Source organism: Xyrauchen texanus, chromosome 40 (genome assembly GCF_025860055.1).
Source record: "Xyrauchen texanus isolate HMW12.3.18 chromosome 40, RBS_HiC_50CHRs, whole genome shotgun sequence".
Classification (NCBI taxonomy): domain Eukaryota; kingdom Metazoa; phylum Chordata; class Actinopteri; order Cypriniformes; family Catostomidae; genus Xyrauchen; species Xyrauchen texanus.
The window spans coordinates 32,697,471-32,714,603 of record NC_068315.1 but is presented as its reverse complement, the minus strand read 5'-3'; the positions used below and the strand labels follow the sequence as shown (position 1 = coordinate 32,714,603).

At 49.4% G+C, this 17,133-nt stretch overlaps 1 protein-coding gene across 1 annotated transcript in view; it reads left to right on the top strand.

Annotated features, from left to right (window-relative positions):
• The window catches only part of rundc3ab (RUN domain containing 3Ab), a 51,026-nt gene extending 34,871 nt beyond the window's left edge, over window positions 1–16,155 (top strand). Inside the window, exon 11 of the mRNA XM_052112446.1 lies at window positions 14,538–16,155. Coding sequence (XP_051968406.1) covers window positions 14,538–14,680 — 143 coding nt within the window. The 3' untranslated portion in view covers window positions 14,681–16,155. The remainder of the gene's footprint in view (window positions 1–14,537) is intronic.
• Window positions 16,156–17,133: the final 978 nt, after the last annotated feature.

Here is a 17,133-nt window from a genome sequence, read left to right as displayed (position 1 = left end):
GAAGGAGGAGATGATGGGCCAGTTGTGACATGTGGCGGGAGCACACGCCGCCTTGGCTATTTATGTACGCCACCGCGGTGGTGCGGTCTGATTTGATCAAGACGTGTTTGCCCTAAATTAGCTGGAGAAACCTCCGCAGAGCAAAGAAAACAGTCAGCAACTCCAGGCAGTTGATGTTCCAGAGCACACGGCGCTGCCTAATCTGGAGTCGTCACTTGTGACCAGGAAGCGTCGGGACACCTGCTGCAAGGGGACTCCTGCCCGCAGAAAGCAGAGGTCTGTCCAGGGTCTGAATGCTCGGCAGCAGGCGGGGGTGACCTTCAAACGGCCATGCTCGTCTCGGGACTCGAGTCTGTAGCCAGTGCTGAAGCAGTCTCATATGCATCAACCCCAGTGGCACGACCGCCGCAGAGGATGCCATATGCCCCAGGAGCTTCTGGAAAAGTTTTAAAGGGACTGTTGTGCCTGGCCTGAAGGTGGCGAGGCATTTCCGCACTGACTGCGCGCGCTCGTTGGTGAGGCGCACTGACATTGAGACTGAGTCTAACTCAATGCCGAGAAAAGAGATGCTCTGAACCGGGGTGAGCTTGCACTTTTCCCAGTTGACCTGAAGCCCTAAATGGCACCTTGTCCCTGTGGGCACATAGTAACTCTCGGGTGTGGGCCAGGATGAGCCAGTCGTCGAGGTAGTTGAGTATGCGAATGCCGGTTTCTCGGAGCGGGGCAAGGGCTGCCTCTGCGACCTTCGTAAAGACGCGAGGGGACAGGGACATGCCGAAGGGGAGGGCCTTGTACCGATATGCCTGGCCGTCGAACGCGAACCGTAGAAAGGGTCGATGTCGAGGCAGTATTGAGACGTGGAAGTACGCGTCCTTCAGGTCTACCGCTGCGAACCAATCTAGATGCCGGACTCAAGTTAAAATATGTTCCTGCGTGAGCATTTTGAACAGGAGTTTGTGTAAGGCCCGGTTGAAAACTCGCAAGTCCAAGATCGGTCGTAAGGGACGATTATTTTTGACATACTCGGTGGGGCATGGCAGCAGGGCGGAGCAGGTAGTACGGCGTCGGGAGGCGAAAGTGCGTCCCAAGGCTCTGGTGCAGAGTCTCCTTGCTCCGCACACCAGGCAGGGGGTGGGTTAATGACTGAGGAGGAGGTCCAGCAACGGGGTCCTCTAGACTCGTCAGAACCGGCCGGCCGGGGGACAGTCGTGGCTTGGCTGGAGGCGGGGGGTCCGTGTCCAGGGGACTGTTGAGGTCTGGTGGCAGAGTGCCGTGAGAACAGCATTTGCGGGCCAGGTGACCCAGAGACAAAGGAAATAGCTCTTTTATTGACAATGTGGGTTCTGAGGGGTGCGGCAAATGAAATAAACTCAAACAAGGATTCTCCTCCCGGCCCTCCACCGGGGGACGGAGTGGTCTTCTTACCAGCTCCAGAATGGACGTTTCGGCGGCTAAGAAACATGTTGCTCCACCTCAACCTGGGCCCAGCTCTCGGCCCCCGCGTCGAGCACCCCGCAGGAAGCACACACCCCCCCATCTCATGGACCCCCTCGAGGACCTGTAAGGCTCCCAGGCACACCTGAGACGATCGACCCAGGGAAGGACACCCTGGTTGAGCAGACGGGGCTTAGCCCGTGGCGGCAGGGTTGCAGCGGGGCAGGATATGTGAAATGGCCTCCGTCTGCTTGTTCACAGTGGAGAACTGCTTGGCAAAGTCCTCGACGGTGTCGCCGAAGAGGCCGAACTGGAAGACCGGCGCGTCGAGGAAGCGTGTCTTGTCCGTCTCACGCATCTCGAACAAGTTCAGCCACAGATGACGTTCCTGGACCACAAGTGTGGCCATCGCCTGCCCGAGTGACTGCACTGTGGCCTTCGCGGCCCTGAGGGCGAGATCGGTTGCTGAGCGCATTTCCTGCATTACGTCGTGATCAGGACTACCATCGTGCAGGTCTTTAAGTGCCTTGGCCTTGTGGACTTGCAGGTGGGCCATGGCATGCAGGGCGGAAGCGGCCTGTCTGGTGGTGCTATAGGCTTTGTTGGTCAATGACGACGTTGTCCTACAGGCTTTGGAAGGGAGCACAAGGCGACCCCGCCAGGTGGTGGCATTCTCTGGGCATAGGTGGAACAGAACCGCCCTATCCACCTGTGGAATCGGCATGCAGCCCAGACGAGTCATCCGTGTCAGATGCAGGATCGCTCTCCGATGCAGCGGCGAGCTCATCCAGCTAGGGGGGCTCTAGAGGATGGCTGTGAGGCGAGCCGATGTTGCCTCGAGCCCGGACGGAAGTCAACGAGCGTGCTGGGGGACGGGAGGTTTGCGGGGACGTACCCGGTGAAACCGAGCCCGCTGCCACCCCCAAATCGCCTCCATTGCCAGCCGCATCATCCTCAATCTCGTGGGAAGAAGGAGTGACTCGGGAGCGGCTGGAGTGGCGTTCCTTCGGTTGAAGGAAAGCCACGTCCGCAACGTTGCCATGGTCATGTTCTTATAGTGAGAACATGAACCATCCACAAATGCTGCCTCTGTGTGATCCCAGCCCATACACGTGAGACAGTGCCTGTGGCCGTCTGAAGCAGAGAGCACTCTACCACATCCAGGAACTACACAGGGGCGGAAGGGCATCTTTATAAAGACGCGTCCTGAAAAGGACGTTCAACGCCCTTTTCAGGAGAAAATAAATCTTTTAAACTCTTTTAAGTTTGCACTGGCGAAGTGCCCAGGGGCAAACCACACTGCAGTGCAGAGAAGGAGAAAGCTGCTGATGTGCACCGTAGATCCAACAGCAGATCGACCAGAGGTAAGAGGAACAGGTGTGTGTGACTCGCTGCTCCATCAGCTCTGAAGAAAATTTTCTGAATGAAACAGATGCATTTCCCCGCCTTTATACCTGTATAAATTGCCACATTGATACTACATGCCAACGGGTACCCCCACACCAAGAATGGCCCACATTCGCTCATAGGTGGCGCTACAGGCCACGCCCAAAATAAACATTTTCAAAGTGATGTCATTTCCACCCTATTTGTCCAAATCTTCTGAAACTTGGTGTACATGCCTCATTTCTCACGGGGAACAAAAAAGCCTCAAGGACCTATAACTTCCGGCATGATGGATTTTCCTGTACAGTGAAAATTTGGGAAAACATTCAAAACTCTTCTTCTCCTGAACCGTAGCTCCAATTGACTTGATATTTGGTACACGTGTGTAGAATTGATGTCTTTCAAATCGGTAGTTAGCAAAAATTAATTAAATACAAATTGGCTGAAAGGGGCGTGTTTATGTAATTGTCCACATTTTATCAATATATATGTGTCAATAAATCAAATGTCCCAAATTTCGAGGTCCTGCGACCTTTTGACCTCTTTTTACAAGAAATCCCACTTGCCCATTGAACCAATGCAATTCTACAGCGGTTTCGTGTACGGGGTTAAAATTGATGCTCAGACCTGGGGGCTTCGAATGCTTCATTGTTGGGCCCTCAGAAACAACATATTAAAAAGGTGTGTCCCTCAGAGTTAAGGAAGTACTTTAAAAAAAATCAAGAAAAATATTAGAGGAAAATTATTGTCACATTACACACATTAGTCATCCAATTAAGCACTTAACAAAGCCATTGGGACTTGAAACTTTGCCCACTGACTAGGGGGGTCCCTGTGAAGCTACTGATATCAATTTGGAGTCGTTTGGAGCTTTCGGAGTCGTGTACACGGTCCCGCTGTGAAAATGAATGGTACAAATGGTCAGTGGGACGTGTTCTAACGTTGCACCCTGAGCTCCAACGGACCCCAAATTTCACACGGTGACACGTCAAAAGCCCCTTATCGACATACTAAGAGGACTAAGGTCTAGGATGTAAAAAAGTATTTTTCATTATTTTCAACAGATCTCTCTGCCTGTCACAGGAATCAATGAGACAGGCTGCATTTTAGGCCTGTGTGCAACAGTACATTCATCAGAGGTTTTAATACTTAGCAAGCCCCCAGGGCCTCCAAAATGTAGGACCTGAATCGGGGGCCCCTGACGATCAAATATCTGAAATTTCCAGGTTCTGCGCTCTTCGGAACCTCCTTTTCTAGACGTCCCGCTTGCCCATTGAACCAATGCAATTCTACAACGGTTTCGTGTACGGGGTTAAAATTGATGCTCAGACCTGGGGACTTCGAATGCTTCATTGTTGGGCCCTCAGAAACAACATATTAAAAAGGTGTGTCCCTCAGAGTTAAGGAAGTACTTTAAAAAAAATCAAGAAAAATATTAGAGGAAAATGTTTGTCACATTGCACTCATTAGTCATCCAATTAAGCACTTAACGAATCCATTGGGACTTGAAACTTTGCCCACTGACTAGGGGGGTCCCTGTGAAGCTACTGATATCAATTTGGAGTCGTTTGGAGCTTTCGGAGTCATGTACACAGTCCCGCTGTGAAAATGAATGGTACAAATGGTCAGTGGGACGTGTTCTAACTTTGCACCCTGAGCTCCAACGGACCCCAAATTTCACACGGTGACATGTCAAAAGCCCCTTATCAACATACTAAGAGGACTAAGGTCTAGGATGTAAACAAGCATGTTTCATTATTTTCAACAGATCTCTCTGCCTGTCACAGGAATCAATGAGACAGGCTGCATTTTAGGCCTGTGTGCAACGCTACATTCATCAGAGGTTTTAATACTTAGCAAGCCCCAAGGGCCTCCAAAATTTAGGACCTGGCTCAGGGTCCCCTGAGAAGCTACTGTTGTCAATTTGGAGCCGTTCGGACCTTTCAGGGTCGTGTACACGGACCCGCTGTGTAAATACAAGGTACAAATCGTACGTGGGATGTGCTCTAACTTTGCTCCCCGAGCTCCGACGGAGCCGAAATTTCACTCGGTTGCACACCTGGTGCCCCTCTATCACATACTAAGAGGGCAGACACCTCCTGCCATTCTTTTTTTTTCACCTTCAAAATATGCCATTTCGAGGGTGTGGGCGGGCACCCCGGCCACCAAACGCGTGGCCCGTGAAATCCCAGAGCGTAAAAACCTATTTGGGAAAAACAGTTGGTCAGGGGGATGATAATGGGTCCGTGGACAGCCCCGCCCCCCCGGGTGGTCTGGGGGTCTCATTGGTCACTTTTGGAAAAATAGTGGGTCAGGGGGATGATAATGGGTCCGTGGACAGCCCCGCCCCCCGGGTGGTCAGGGGGTCTCATTGGTCACTTTTGGAAAAATAGTTGGTCAGGGGGATGATAATGGGTCCATGGACAGCCCCGCCCCCCAGGGTGGTCAGGGGGTCTCACTGGTCAGTTTGGGTAAAATAGTGGGTCAGGGGGATGATAATGGGTCCGTGGACAGCCCCGCCCCCCCAGGGTGGCACAGGGGGTCTCACTGGTCAGTTTGGGTAAAATAGTGGGTCAGGGGGATGATAATGGGTCCGTGGACAGCCCCACCCCCCCCTCCCAGGGTGGTCACTGGTCATCGTGAGTGGTCAGCGGGCAGACAGTGGGACCGTGGGACGTCGGGGGTCTCACCGCAGCTTACAGCACCCCCTATGTGTGTCCGTTCGGTCATGTATTCCGGACCGCAGACTCCATGGAAATTTGACCGTCCACAGACCCATAAGCTCCATCTGTCCATTGAGATCGTTTACAGGAGGGCGGTACACGAACCTGTCACCGTCCCTCGCATCCATCAAACGTACAATGGCCGTTGATCTCAATGGGACTTTTTCCACCAACCCTCTAAGTTCCCTTACCTACATTACCCAACGCAACCCAACTGGCCGACCTCGTAATCGACCACGTCTTCCGGAACTTCGGCATCCCCGAGGAGATTACGTCTGATAGAGGGACCAAATTCACGTCTCGTTTCTGGCGGGCCTTCAGTGACAGACTAAGCATCCAGCTAAACTTCTCCTCGGGGTACCACCCCCAAACCAATGGTCAGCCTGAGCACCTGAACCAGGAGATAGGTAGGGGAATCAAGCGGCACATCTTTGAAAACCAGTCAATCACCACTAGGATCTCCGTCCGACCGTCGGAGGGAGGTAAGTTGGTGATGAAGTCCATGGCGATGTGGGACCACGGTCGATCGGGTACGGGCAACGGTTGGAGGAGCCCAGTGGGAAGGTGACGAGGAGTTTTGGACTGGGCACAGACTGGACAGGAAAGGATATAGTCATGGACGTCATCCTTGAGTGAGGGCCACCAAAATCTCTTCGTGAGCAGCTCAGTGGAACGAGTGATACCCGGATGGCCGGAACAAAGGGAAGTATGGACCCACTGTATCAGCTGAGGGCGAATAATGGTGGGTACGTACATCTTGTTGGGGGGGGTTTGAGTAGGCGCGGGCTCGTTACCTTGAGCCTGTAGGATGGCCTCCGTCAATTCCCACCTAACGGGGGCTACGATGCACGATGTAGGGAGAATAGTCTCTGGTCCCGAAGGTTTGGAGCCGTAGCTGAAGAGTCGAGAGAGAGCGTCAGCCTTGGTGTTTTTGGAGCCTGGGCGAAAGGTTACCGAAAAATTAAAACGAGTGAAAAACATGGCCCACCTGGCTTGTCTGGGGTTCAACCTTATGGCTGAACGAATGTACTCCAGGTTCTTGTGGTCGGTGAAGACAACGAACGGGAACTTAGAACCCTCCAACCAATGATGCCATTCCTCAAGGGCTAGTTTAATGGCCAGCAACTCTCTATTCCCGACGTCATAGTTTTGTTAGGGGGGGACAGTTTATGGGAGTAGAAGGCACAAGGGTACAGCTTAGCGGGGGTCCCGTGTGGCTGTGAGAGCACCACTCCCACCCCCACCTCAGAGGCGTCCACCTCCACCACGAACAGGAGCATTGGATCGGGTTGCTGGAGAACAGGGGAAGTGGTAAACGTGTCTTTTAGAGCTTGAAAGGCCTGCTGCGCAGGAGTGCTCCATGTGAGGGACTTCGGGTTGCCTCGTGTCAGAGCAGTGAGGGGTGCGGTGATCTTATCGAAGTTTCGGATGAAGCGCCTGTAGTAGTTGGCGAAACCCAGAAACCGTTGGAGCTCCTTCAGCGTCGTAGGTTCTGGCCAGGACAGGACTGCGGCAACCTTGTCGGTTTCCATCCTCATCATTCCTGCAGACAAGACATAGCCCAGAAAGGAGACGGAGGAACGATGAAAGGCGCACTTCTCTGCCTTAACAAATAAATCATGCTCTCTAAGTCTCTGTAACACCCTCGAGACGTGGTTAGCGTGTTCCGAGAGTGTGGAGGAGTGAATTAAAAGATCGTCTATGTAGATGACGAGGAATTGGTCCAGCATGTCACGGAAGATCTCCTTCATGAACGACTGAAACACAGAAGGGGAGTTTGCGAGGCCGTACGGCATCACCGAGTAGTCGTAGTGCTCCCTGGTGGTGATGAACACAGTTTTCCACTCGTCCCCCTTTCGAATGCGCACAAGGTTGTATGCGCTCCTGAGGTCAAGCTTAGTGAAGATCTTGGCTTTGCTAACTTGCTCAAGGGCCGGCTGGATGAGAGGCAAGGGATAGGTGAACTTTACCGTTACCTTATTCAAGGCACGGTAATCGATGCAGGGGCGAAGCCCGCCATCCTTCTTGTCTACGAAGAAGAAGCCTGACGCTACTGGGGAGGTGGATGGTCGTATTATGCCGAGACTGAGCGCCTCATCGATGTAGTCCTCCATGGCCTTGGTTTCAGGCAGCGTTAAGGGGTATACTCTGCTCTTAGGGAGCGGGGACCCCGGAAGAAGATCGATGGCGCAGTCCACACTACGATGTGGAGGGAGATTAACCTGGGTCTTTTCGAACACATCAGCATAAGAAGAATACTCCGGGGGAATGGAGACCGGAGATCTCACCTCGGGGCTCTCTACGGAGGTTGAGAAAACAGGAAGGGAAATACAGTGGGACAGACAATGGTCAGTCCAGCGCAACAGCTCCCCCGTGCGCCAGGAAATATGGGGGTCGTGAAGAGATAACCAGGGGTGACCCAAAACTACTGGGTCCCTGGGTGACCGAACAATAAAAAACTGAATGGTCTCCTTGTGGAACAAGCCTACTTGGAGGGACAATGGCATGGTTCTGAATGAATCCCGATCCGAGGGGTGCCCCATCCAAAGAATTAACCTTGAGAGGTGGCACAACTGGACTAAGTGGGATACCAAGTCTTTGGACCAAGCCATCGTCCTAAAAATTCCCCGCTGCCCCGGAATCAACTAGGGCTGGGGTAGAAAATGAGACATCATTAAAGATCAAAACCACAGGGAAGAAGACTTGTTTCTGGGTAATGTTAAGAATGACGGATGTTCTAACCTGGCTTCTGGAGAGAGAAGGCTGGGGACAGACCGGGCATGAGGCAATACGATGACCCGGTTTGCCACAGTACAGACAGAGGCTCTGTGTCAAACCTCTAGTGCGCTCTGCAGGGGTTAATGGAGCGCGACCAAGCTGCATGGGTTCAGAATTGGAAGAGCTTTCAAGAGGTGGGGGGTTAGATGAGTTGGAACCCACCGTACATTCTTGGATGACTGAGGGACTTCGAAAAGCGTGATCGCGTAGGAGATTATCAACCGTAATGGAGAGTTGAATATAATTCTCCAGCGACAGTGATTCTCCTCTACAGGCTAGCTCCATCTGCAGTTGACTGCTCAAACCCAGGCGGTAGACAGTTAGAAGAGCGGGGTCGCTCCACCCGCTACCAGCGGCAAGGGTGCGGAAATCAAGGGCATAATTGGCTGCGGTGCATGACGCCTGTTTAAGAAACACAAGGCGGCTGCCCACATCTCTACCAGCTGCAGGGTGATCAAAAACCACGGTAATCTGGTGACAGAATTGATCGTAGGAAGCAAGAAGTGGGCTATCGGCCGTCCACAACGCGGTGGCCCATTGCCGCGCTTTGCCAGTGAGAAGTGAAATCAAAAAGTGAATTCTCTCACTGTCAGAGCATAAAAGGGGGTGATACTTCATGTAAACACTGCACTGCATTAAAAACCCTTGGCAAGCGTCCGAAGACCCATCAAACCTCTCGGGGGGTTGAAAACTCACGGCGCTCGGAAATACGTTGGGAGCATCAGCGGGTTCAGGGACAGACACAGGTGGAACAGGGTTAAACTGATCAGAAAGGGCACGTACCGTCTGTAGTATCTCTTGTATCTGCTGCCCCTGGGTTGTAAGCTCTTGATCATGTCTCCCAACAGTAGATCCTTGGGCAGAAATCGCCGCACAAATCCGCTCTAGTGAGCCTTGGAGGTTTTCCACGGTATCCATTGTGACAAAATTTTGTGAGGTTGGTTATTCTGTCACACACACAAGAAGAGATAGTCACAATGTCAGGTACAACTGCTTTATTGGCAGAATGGCAAAAGTACAAAGGGGCAAATCCAGAGAAGCGTAGTAAGGGGAAGCGTAAGGTCGAAGCCGGGAGATCAGAATATACAAAGACAAACAAGAGAGTAGATTAAACAGGGGAAAGCTAGCGAAACACTAGAGCTGGCAAAGCGAAGGGGTAAACTAAACAATAACCAACAACTGTGGGGAGAAAGGGCAGGGTATAAATAGAGGAATTGAACAGTGCAGGTGAAACTAATATTCCGGTGATTGGGAGCGAGTGTGAGAGCTAGAGGGGGCGGAGTGAACTTGGGGATTAGAGTTCGTTACATATGTGTAAAAGTATAGACATTCACTGCAAACCCAAAAAAGCTGCTTCTAGCTTATAATCTCTTGAATTTGAAAATAAATTATTAAAATGTCTAAATTATCTTGAATAAATGGGAATTTAAACAGTCATCAACAAACCCATTTACTTGGGTAGTGGTGGAACATAGTGCAGAACAAAGTGCAGACATTAAGTTGCCCTAACAGGGCATTGTGTATCAAAAAGTTAAATGAAAATAAATATAATTAATGCATTAACACCCATGGTTCTGGAGAAAACTCTGGGTAACCAAACTCTTTACATGACTGGTATGAATGAATGAAAGAATGAATTTTCAATGGGTGGGTTTTGAATGAATGAAATAATTAATAAATACATGTTTTGTTTTTGTGTCATGCCACCTAACATATAGACCCCATCCTTCCAACCTGCCACCCCGCAGCCTCACCTCCCACTTTCATTACACCTTCATGTACCTGTAATAACACCAGGCATTGACCATAGCACTGTTGTGTGCCCAGCTGTAGCATGGCCACCACCACTTCTTTGATCGGATGCCAATCTGGTAACGGTTTACACATTGGTTATGCAGGTCAACACAGCCACAAGACTGAAATGCACATATGGGAGATATGTGCATTTCAGTCTTTATACTGTAGGTGATTTCATAAAATAATGTAAATGTAAACTCTTTACTTGTCTGAATTTCAACATTATAATGGAATCATAAACTACTAGTCATAAAAAGTAGTAGGGTCCTTGACAGATTAGAATGAAACACATCCAAACTGGATGAAGGGGTCTCAATATTTTGCCCCTTACAGGACATAATATCATAAAAGTTTGAAAAACTACAGCAATTAATCAATTAAGTTATGTTTAGGTGGAATATTATAAAAGCAAAAAGCACTAAAAAAGACCAATAACCTTGATTTATTAACCTATTAACACAGTATACCCCATTTCCCAATGATATATGTACTTACAAGGCATTTGCCTGCCGGCAACTATTGTTGCCGCTTGAACTTTTACCTAAGTATACAAGACACTATAGATCTCTTGTAATATTTGTTTTGTTTGGGTGATTCTAGAGACCTTCATTATTATGTAGATTTATATATGTAAAAAAAAAAATACTTAGTAGTAACATGCAAATGACCTTTTATTGGGAGTGTTTGACTTTGCCATGCTTCCTGGAAGAAGGGGTAGGAAGTTGACAGCATTATGTGACAGGAAGGAAGTGAAAACCATTTTTTTTTTTCTTGAAATCCTTTATTTGGTTGTTTTCTTGCAAGTCATTGAGATATAAAACATGGATAGCATCTAGAAAAATACTTACAAAAGGAAAATGACAACTATACACTGCGGCAACTATAGTTGCCGGTGGGCATGTATTACCTCATTTCTCATTGGGAACAAAAAATCCTCAAGGATCCATAAGGTCCGGCATGATGTATTTTCCTGTACACTGAAAAATTTTCGTTCCCCGTCTGTCGCTCTCTTCGACGTTGTGTCGGAGAAGCAACACTAGGGGTCTCTTGAGCACCGAATATGCCTCTGATCTATGAAAAAAGGCCAATGAGAAGTTGGCAGCTAGTATATGCATACCCCGCCCCCGGACATATGGGTATAAAGGCAATTAAATACTAGAGTTCATTCAGAAAATTTCTTCGGAGCCGATGGTTGTGCATGCTGTTTGCGTGAAATCACATCTGTTCCTGTATTCCTCTGACGGTCTGCATGCTGTTGGATTGACGCCGCATTACAGCGGCGATTTTTCCTTCTTGCACGACAGTGCGAATTGCCCCTGGGTGCTTCGACAGTGCAGAAACCAAACTCTAAGAGAGTTATTTATAAGAGTAATTCCTCTAAAAGTGTGTATTTTCTCTAAAAGAGCAATACACAGCAGCGTTGAACATCCTTTTCAGGACGCGTCTTTATAAAGACGCCCTTCTGCCCTGGTGTAGTTCCTGGATGTGGTAGAGTGCTCTCCGCTTCAGACGGCCACAGGCGTTGTCTCGTGTGTCTGGGTAGCGATCACACCGAGGCTGCGTTTGTGGATGGTTCATGCTCTCACTGCGAGGGCATGACCATGGCAACGTTGCGGTCGTGGCTCACTTTCAATTGAAAGCAAGCCACTCCAGCCACCCCACCGCATCGTTCCTTCTTCCCACGGGATTGAGGACGGTGCGAGTGGCGCTGGAAGTGATCTGGGGATGGCAGCGGGTGCGGATCCGTGGGGTACCCCCCCTCGGACCACCCGTCCACCGGCACGCTCGTTGATTCCCGTCCGTGCTCGAGGCAATAGCAGCTCGCCTCACAGCCAGCCTGCCTATCTTCTGGAGCTCGAAGCAGATGAGCTCGCCGCTGCATCAGAGAGCTCGGCATCTGACGCGGATGACTCCCTTGGGCTGCCGTCTTCGGGCCAGCACGCCCAAGCTGAGGCTGAAGCTCAGATGTCCGACATACTTTCCCGGGCTGCCCACAGCCATCGCGGCTGGATGACTGGTTCCTGGGGTCCGGGCGTCGCTCACGGCCGCACCCCGGTCCCGTTTGTCCCGGAGGTGCATGATGAGCTGACGTCACTGTGGAGAGCACCCCTCACCACCCGTTACAAAGCCACTCGCTCATCCGCTCTCGCTACTCTCGACGGTGGAGCGGCCCACAGGTACACGCCGATTCCCCAAGTGGAGACCTGTAGGACAACATCCTTGCTGACAGCGAAGGCCTACAGCGCCACCGGACATGCCGCTTCCGCCCTGCTCGCCACGGCCCTCCTGCAAGTCCACAAGGCCAAGGCTCTTAAAGAATTGCACGTGGGTAGTCCTGATCCCGATGTGCTGCAGGAACTGCGCTCAGCGACCGACCTCATCCTTAGAGCCACGGAGGTCACAGCGCAGTCACTCGGGCAGGCGATGGCCACGCTTGTGGTCCAGGAATGACATCTGTGGCTGAACTTGGTCGCGATGCGTGAGACCGACAAGGTTCGCTTTCTCGAAGCCCCAGTCTCCCACTTTTGCCTCTTCGGCGACACCGTCGAGGACTTTACCCAGCAATTCTCCGTGGTGAAGAAGCAGACGGAGGCCATCTCTCACATCCTGCCCCGCCGCAAGTCTGCCACCATGGGCCATGCCCCGTCTGCTCGCCGAGGGCGTCCCCCTGCGATGAAACAACAAGCTGCTCCGCCTCAACCTGGGCCCAGCTCTCAGCCGGGGCAGACACCCCCCCCATCTCACGGACCCCCTCGAGGACCCGGAAGGCTCCCAGGAGCTCCTGAGACGGACGACCCAGAGCCCAAGACATTAGCTCCAGAGATGGTAAGACCACTCCGTTCCCCAGTGGAGGGCCGGGAGGATAATCTTCTTTTATTTAATTTGCCGCTCCCCTTAAATGGGGAGCGGCAAATTAAATTCTCAATAAAAGAGCTATTTCCTTTGTCTCTGGGTCGCAAATACCGTTCTCACGGAACTCTGCCACCAGAGCAGTCCCAGACCCGCCTTCAGCCCCACGACTGTCCTTGGCCGGCCGGTTCTGACGAGTCCAGAGGACGCCACTACAGGACCACCTCCTCAGTCACTAACCCACCCCCTGCCGGGTGTGCGGAGCAAGGTAAGTGCTTCAAGTCCTCTCTCAGAACCAAAGCCTCGGGACGTGTCCTCGCCTCCCGACGCCGTACTATCTGCTCCGCCCCGCTGCGAAGCCCCGCCGGGTACGTCAAAAATACTCGTCCCCTTGGTGCCCCTAGCACGGAGATTGGATGCGTGGCTCTAACTTCCCAACCCGTCACGCTGGCTGGCCCGGACCATCCGACTCGGTTACGCAATTCAGTTGGCCAGGCCCCCACCCCCCTTCGCGGGCATCTGCTTTACCGCAGTACACGGCGAACATGCCAAATCCCTGCGCGCGGAGATTGCTATTATTTTACTCAAAGATGTGACAGAGCCTGTCCCTCCAACCGAAATGGAGAAGGGTTTCTACAGCCCTTACTTCATTGTTCCCAAGAAAGGCGGCGGCTTACAACCGATCTTGGACTTGCGAGTTTTCAACCGGGCTTTGCTCAAACTCCCGTTCAAAATTTGCACGCAAAAGTACATCCTAACATGCGTCCGGCTTCTAGATTGGTTCGCAGCGGTAGACCTGAAGGACGCGTACTTCCACGTCTCAATTCTGCCGTGACACCGACCCTTCCTACGGTTCGCGTTCGACGGCCAGGCGTTCCAGTACAAAGGCCCAGGTAGATCTGTTTGCCTCCCGAGAGACCTCCCATTGCCCTCTCTGGTATGCCCGAACAGAGGCTCCCCTCGAGGTAGACGCACTGGCACACAGCTGGCCTGCGGGGCTGCGTAAATACGCATTTCCCCCAGTGAGCCTTTTTGCACCGGTGCTGTGCAAGGTCAGGGAGGACGAGGAACAAGTCACACTAGTGGCTCCCTATTGGCCCACCCGGGCCTGGTTCTCGGACCTCGTACTCCTCGCGACAGACCCTCCCTGGCAAATTACCCTGAGGAAGGACCTTCTTACTCACTTTTACTCCAAAAACATTTAGCAAAATGTGTATGCTACATAAAACTAAGTTGTTTAATTTTCCTACAGTTATGTCCTCTCTTGGCTGCTTAAAGAATCTGTGTTCTACAGTAGATATAGCAAGGCCTTTGTAGTCTTGGCTTGAGAGCCTTGGTGTCACATGCTCATTCAATAACATTATAGAGGCTTCGTTGGATGTTTAAAATGTAATATGTAGTAATTGATAATAATTTACAAATAATGTAATCATTGGCAGAGTTGCAAATAAACTGCAGAAAATTTAAAATTGACAGGAATTTTATTTACAGTGTAGCTTTATATTTCAATATGAATTTCTACTCTCTTTACTGTTTTAACTACCTTCATTCCTTCTCTTCTCCTTTCAGAAAAAGACTACACTCCCCCTATGTTAGGTCTGTGTGGTTCTCTGGCCTCTTTACCCAGTTGTAAGTCTCTACCCAGCCTGAGGTCTACGGAGTGCCTGGTGAACATCAGCGCAGAGCCCAGTCCTGCTCTAACCCCTAGTTAGGGGCAATCGAATAAGACCAATGCCAAAGGCAGAGAGAAACTGCTTTGTCAGCTAAGGCATCCAGAGATATTGGGCCCTATTTTAAGAGTGCTAGTGCTAGTGCTAAGTGCATCATTATGCTTGAAGTCATATACCAATGTCAGTGGAAATGGCCATGAAGTTTTGATATTTTTGTTGAATCGGCATGCACTTCATTTCTACCGGTTGATTTTGAAAAATTAAATACATTTATTGAAACATGAACAAATTAATCCAAAAATATTTCCAAATTCAAATTACACTTCAAACTAAATGAAAATATAATAAAAAAAAGACAGTGGTAAAAAATAAAGCATACAAAATCCATACAACTTCTTCCGCTTTTGCATTGACTTAAAATCACTCTTCGACAAAAGGTGGAAGATACAAAAATAAATGTATGATAACTGAAAAATAAACCATGACATTTAGTTTAACACAAATAGCAAATTGTGCTTTGTGCCACTAAATTACCATACAATACACCCACAGTTTGCACGTGTACACCCGGAGTTTGCAAAAAACACTCCCATCTACGCTCACTTGCACTTTGCGCTGGCACGTAAAAATATTGCACTTATAATTAGTGCTCTCACGAAAAATTTTAAAAATGTTGGGCACGGTCATAGCGTATAGTGCTGCGCTTTGCGCAATCACAAAAATAGAGCCCATCATGGCTTAACTATGACCTGTGTATCTTATGTTAAATTAATTTTCCTACTATTTTATTTTCTCTTGGCCCCTTAAAGAGGATGTGGTCCAACAGTAGATATAGCAAGGCCATTGTAATCTTGGCTAGGGAGCTAAAACCTATGAGCAGCCTTGCTGTCTACTGCCTACTCTACATAGGCAGCTGTCTTCTAAGATGTACAAAAAACTATTTGTTCTGTGAGAACAGCTCCTAAAGCAATGTCCTTATGGAAATTCAACTCTGTGCATCTAGTAAGTAGTGCTTCTCACACAATGGCCATGTTAGACTTAACTCAAAGTTGATTTCAATAGAGTTTGGCATTAACATGTTGCTATGATAACAATGCGATACTCATAAAATGAGAGTGCAATGATTTTAAATGCAGTCATAAAACTGAACATGGTGCAATCTGATTGGCTCAGATTCCATGGCCCAAGCTGATTTGATATGTAATCGGGTAAACCATTTGGCTTGCCTAATCCATGACCCCAAGCTAAAAGATCCTTTGACATCATCATCTGTTAGCTGATCAGCTTGCATACTCTCTCTTTGTCTAACATTTAAATTGCTCAGTTGTTTACAGACATGCCTGTTTCACTGCAGTGCACTTCAAGAGTTTTCTCTTCTGAAACCCTTCTTCTTCCTGCACCAATCATCTAGATCTGCTTTTTGGGGATTGTATTGTATGTTTTGATTACATGTCAAAAAGTAGTGTAGCAGATCTAGCCTACCAAAACCAAACCTACCAACCTTTTCATTATAACACCTTACATTTATTTAGAGAGTTGTCATGACTGAACTAGTTTTATATATATATATATATATACAGTGAGGAAAATAAGTATTTGAACACCCTGCTATTTTGCAAGTTCTCCCACTTAGAAATCATGGAGGGGTCTGAAATTGTCATCGTAGGTGCATGTCCACTGTGAGAGACATAATCTAAAAAACAAAATCCAGAAATCACAATGTATGATTTTTTAACTATTTATTTGTATGATACAGCTGCAAATAAGTATTTGAACACCTGTCTATCAGCTAGAATTCTGACCCTCAAAGACCTGTTAGTCTGCCTTTAAAATGTCCACCTCCACTCCATTTATTATCCTAAATTAGATGCACCTGTTTGAGGTCGATAGCTGCATAAAGACACCTGTCCACCCCATACAATCAGTAAGAATCCAACTACTAACATGGCCAAGACCAAAGAGCTGTCCAAAGACACTAGAGACAAAATTGTACACCTCCACAAGGCTGGAAAGGGCTACAGGGAAATCGCCAAGCAGCTTGGTGAAAAAAGGTCGACTGTTGGAGCAATCATTAGAAAATGGAAGAAGCTAAACATGACTGTCAATCTCCCTCAGACTGGGGCTCCGTGCAAGATCTCACCTCGTGGGGTCTCAATGATCCTAAGAAAGGTGAAAAATCAGCCCAGAACTACACGGGAGGAGCTGGTCAATGACCTGAAAAGAGCTGGGACCACCGTTTCCAAGGTTACTGTTGGTAATACACTAAGACGTCATGGTTTGAAATCATGCATGGCACGGAAGGTTCCCCTGCTTAAACCAGCACATGTCAAGGCCCGTCTTAATTTTGCCAATGACCATTTGGATGATCCAGAGGAGTCATGGGAGAAAGTCATGTGGTCAGATGAGACCTTTTGGTCATAATTCCACTAACCGTGTTTGGAGGAAGAAGAATGATGAGTACCATCCCAAGAACACCATCCCTACTGTGAAGCATG